The 4477-nt window shown below is 41.1% G+C and overlaps 1 protein-coding gene across 1 annotated transcript; it reads left to right on the forward strand.

The window, feature by feature from the left end:
- Positions 1–1107: 1107 nt before the first annotated feature.
- Positions 1108–3905, forward strand: LOC112659170 (beta-defensin 106A-like). The gene is made up of 2 exons (XM_025445658.3): positions 1108–1193; positions 3620–3905. Exons 1-2 carry the CDS (start codon positions 1145–1147, stop codon positions 3805–3807), a joined length of 237 nt encoding a protein of 78 aa, XP_025301443.1. The 5' UTR covers positions 1108–1144; the 3' UTR covers positions 3808–3905.
- The last annotated feature ends 572 nt before the right edge of the window (positions 3906–4477 follow it).

Below are 4477 nucleotides of genomic sequence, written 5' to 3' on the forward strand. Positions count from 1 at the left end.
CGTTTACTGATATCACTATGGTATGAGGAATTAAATGGATGGTCTTGCCTAGATTGAACACAAAACAGTTCCTTCAATAACACAGCAAGCATTTGATGCTTTTGGGGAGTTTATGATTATTTTAACAAATGCTTCGAAGGTATTTCAGCATTTAGTAGCAACCATAATAGGGAGGTGATGATGAGGGAGGTTCATCTGCTTGTTATCACATTAAAGAGAGGTATTCCGCAAGAGAGAAGAATTAAAGTGGATAATTCTGGTCTTTCTACTACTTAGCTGATTTACTCCAGATTAGGAAAAAGAGGTAATCAAATTAGTGTGATCCCATGACATTCAGAATATACAGATATTTGATATATATGTGTATAGTCTTAGTCAAATATCCCATAAGCTCACAACTCTCTAGGGAGCTGTTTACGGATTAAATAAGATAATATATGTAGCACTTAAAGTGTGTAGCACTTTTTTTAAAGATTTATTTACTTATCTGAGAGTAAGGGGAGGGGCAAAGGAAAAGGGAGAGAGAGACTCACAATCAGACTCCCCTCCAAGAGAGGAACCTGATGCAGAGCTCTATCCTAGGATCCTGAGATGATGACCTGAGCCAAAACCAAGAGCCAAGATGCTCAACTGACTGAGTAACCCAGGCGCACCTGTGAAGCACTTTTTAAAAAATAAAACATATGCTTCAGTTGAGCAACTTGCCACAGCTCATAAATATTGGAGGTGGAAATCAGACCCCACTGACTCCATTGTGATATTATATAGTTACTCTTATTTGCCTATGAGTGAACAGAAGCTATTAAGGAGCATAGTCAGGATTAGAAATCCAAACTTCCAGATTCCAGATCTTTCATTCCTGCTGGTGCATGTTTCTATCCCTGGTCATCAATGCACCCTCTACTCTATCCTACCTTCTTCCCCACTGTCATTCTTGGGAACTTTCCAGAGTCAGAAAAACAATGAGCTACAGACTGACACCCACTGATATATGTGGGCTCTACTTGGCAGAGCATGGACATGTCCTCATTGCTGAGATGCCTCACTGATCAAGATGTTCTTTGGTCTAGGGAAATGTATAAATGTGGTGTTTGCTGCTCTTTTATCATGGACACTGTGCTGACCTCTCAGGACCCTGTGAGTCATGAGGACGTTCCTCTTTCTTTTTGCTGTTTTCTTCCTTCTGGCCCCAGGTAAAAGGAATATCTTTTCAGGGAATTTTATAGAGGTGGCTCAGAGAAAGGGTCTGCTGCAGTGAGCTCCTGGGTGCATTCAGCCCTGTGGCTCTGCAAGGCAATATTTGCTATAAGAGGTGACTTTCCTCTGATGCCTCTTCTGGAAATCCCTTGCATTTCTTCATTATTGTCTAGGATTGGGTATCACAGGGTTGAAGAAAGCAAGCTATGCCAGGAAAGATGTCCTTTGGTCCCCAGCTCCATGCTCACTAACAAAACCAAATTTGGGGGAAGATGTAAAAGCAAGGGTAGACATCTATGGATCTTTTAAAAAAAAATAGCTGTGATAGAGATGAGACAGGTAAGGAAAAGAGTCAGAGAAAGGAATGCTGGACAAGAAAAGAGAAAAAAAAAAGAAAAAAAAGAAAAGAGATAGAAGTCAGACACCGTTTTGTGTTAGTCATGGCATAGATCAAATGGCACCCTGTAATTGCTACTCCTTCACCCTGAGGCTGAGTACTTGACAAACACATCACACCGTAAAATGCAAGTAGTTCTCCAGTGGGCCTTTAAGGGCACTTCTTGCTTTTTCTTCTTTTTAAGTATGTTCCAGTGTGGAGCCCAACTTGAGATTGAACTCATGACCTTGAAATCAAGACCTGAGCTGAGATCTAGAGTCAGTCACTTAACTGACTGAGAAATTGAGGTGCCCAACTGTGTCCTTCTAATTTAGCAAGATTCAGAGCAATGCTTTCAGCTTGGAAGGCCTGTTTTACATATATTTTTTCAGACACAGATAGGAAGCCTCAGCTGGGTTAGTTAGCTTCTCAAAGTCATGCAGATGAGTGGGAATAAAGCCAGGACCTGAGAGTTCCTATCATGACTCTTCGTCACACTCTCCTGCTGGCCAAAGCCTCCAATGGCTCCAGTCAGATCCTCCTCAAAATTAAAAGTCCAAGATTAGATTCATCCCAGGTTCCAGAGAGCTGAAGAAAGGGAGAAAGGTTATTTTTGAGAACCTACAATGAGTCCAAATTGGTGCCAAATGGTATTGGTGTCCCCATAGGTGGCTCAGAATCTTCACAACAGATACAAGTATCACTGGTCTATTTTGCAATAAGCCTGTGTGAGTAGATTCTGTGCCAGGTATACAGGGATCCAGGACCTATGGCAAGCTACTCACCCCACTGTCCTCGATGTACACATTGGAAAGTGACCAAGGACTCCTTTTCAGACCAGTCAAACTTATTATATAATTAGTCAACACAATATGTGATAATGTAAGATAAAAATGTCTAATAAAATCAAATGGAGCTGGCCTATTAATGTTCACATGCACACACACACACACACACACACAGAGTTATATGAACCTCTAGGTGGGTGTGTGTGATGATCCATTCAAAGCCTTGTTCACACAGATGCTCTCACCCTCTGTGGAGGCTTTCTGTTTTTCGACCATCCCTATCAATTGGATGTAATACAAAGACTCTTGTCAACAGTGAGGTCCTGTACCGGCATCCCGGGCTGGCCTAATAACACTAGGAGGCCGGACAGAGTATTGTCTCCTGCAATGGGAACCATAGCTCACTGAGCTTTGAAATATTGGGGTATCTGTCCTTATGAACTTATATGCTGATGCTAGAAATAATTAGCGCACATGCTGGTACCGAACCACCTAGTTTTAATTTTACATATATGTGAATTAGCCACCTTTATATGTTGACATCAATTTCAATTTGTGTACATCCGACACTATCCTTACATATCCCTGGATTAAGTAAAACCCTAAAATGTTGTGTGTCTGATAAGATGTGTCTGTCCTTAACTTAAAGTGGGCTGCTCTTATGATTGCTACGATAAAGTTCTAAGGCCAGAGCTGGTATTCTGTGCAGAGTAGACAGAGGAGTCTTGGAGATCCACTCCCAATATACATCTCTACCTCTTGAACACATCTGATGAAATGTGGAAAAGGAATTTGATCAAGCCTTTCTAAGCAACCCGTTTCCTTTCACCCACCACGGCAAACTTTCCCCGCTCTAGATTTATCCTTGTTCACTCCGATCTTGGGCCATCTGCCCAGCCTCAGACCTGCTCTGCTCTCACCAAGTAGCACTTTGACAGTGAGCTGGTGAGTTACCCACCCTGGAGGGGTTTACAGGAACAAGGTGATCATTATGTCTTAGCTTCTGCTTCCCAAAGGCCCCACACGGCCTAACGCCAAATGCTGGAAGACAAATCTGTTCTTCCTGGTTTTTAAGTTCCTGTGACAAAAAGACAGAAAAATCAGAGAGAAAATAGTTTCCTGCCATCTCGTCTACTAGCAAGACGAGACACTACGGCAGCTCGTAAAGAAATCTTTACTAACTAGTTACATGACTGTACCTGGTAACTTGATCTATCTGAGGAGAGAATTAATCCAGGTGGCTCCTTCCCTTATATAGCCAGGAATGCATTTTTTGATGAGAAATGCTTCAAGCTTAACGGGAAGTGCGTGCATTCTTGCCAGAAAAATGAAGAACTGGTGGCTCTCTGCCAGAATTTTCTGAAATGCTGCCTGACACTCCAGCCATGTTGGATGAGTAAAGATGATAAATCTGAAGACTCTGGCTTTCTGGAGGGATATAAATGACCTAGTTTTTTTTGTTGTTGTTGTTTTGTTTTGTTTTGTTTTTTTACTCTGGCTTCTTCAGTGAGAATATACTTCAATAAAAATAAATGACTATCTTTTATCAACTTGTCAAGTGCTTCACTTAGAAGGGAAATGTGAATAGCTAAACTCCCTGCCTACTGGCTTATTTTTCTGTAATTTTGTGGTAAGATAATTTCCCCAGAACCATGTGATGTTTCTTCTTAAAGGAGACTGGTAGAAACTCTAAGTTAACAAACCTCTAGCTTGCCCTCAGACAGTCAGCCCCAACCACCTGTTGAGATAGATGATAGGTAAATGGATGGGTAGAGAAATGAACATATTATACAGATAGTTATATTAATGACAAATAGATAGCTAGATACATTTAGTTATCAAGGACTCTCGTGTGTCATACACACAAATAAATTAATCATTTTGACCCCATGGCTTTAATTAGAAACAGTTAAATACTCCCTATGGATTTGTCCCCTATCCATAAGTCTAGGAGCAAATTTGCTGATGGGCAGAGGGATTGTAAATATCTATAATCGACTGTAGCTCCAGTGACCTGGATCCTGATCCCAGATTGACTTTCTACCATTTGTCAAATTATTTCCTGACTCTAAGCTTTCATATTACCTCCTTCAAATAAGGATTCCTGGTCATGTTC

Source organism: Canis lupus, chromosome 16, assembly GCF_003254725.2.
Source record: "Canis lupus dingo isolate Sandy chromosome 16, ASM325472v2, whole genome shotgun sequence".
Lineage (NCBI taxonomy): Eukaryota > Metazoa > Chordata > Mammalia > Carnivora > Canidae > Canis > Canis lupus.

What these genes read in the sequence shown, in the direction of transcription:
- LOC112659170 (XM_025445658.3), top strand. Translation starts at nt 1,145, where the DNA reads ATGAGGACGTTCCTCTTTCTTTTTGCTGTTTTCTTCCTTCTGGCCCCA. An exon ending in TTTCTTCCTTCTGGCCCCAG is followed by an intron (nt 1,194 to 3,619) that starts GTAAAAGGAATA and finishes TCCCTTATATAG; the next exon opens with CCAGGAATGCATTTTTTGAT.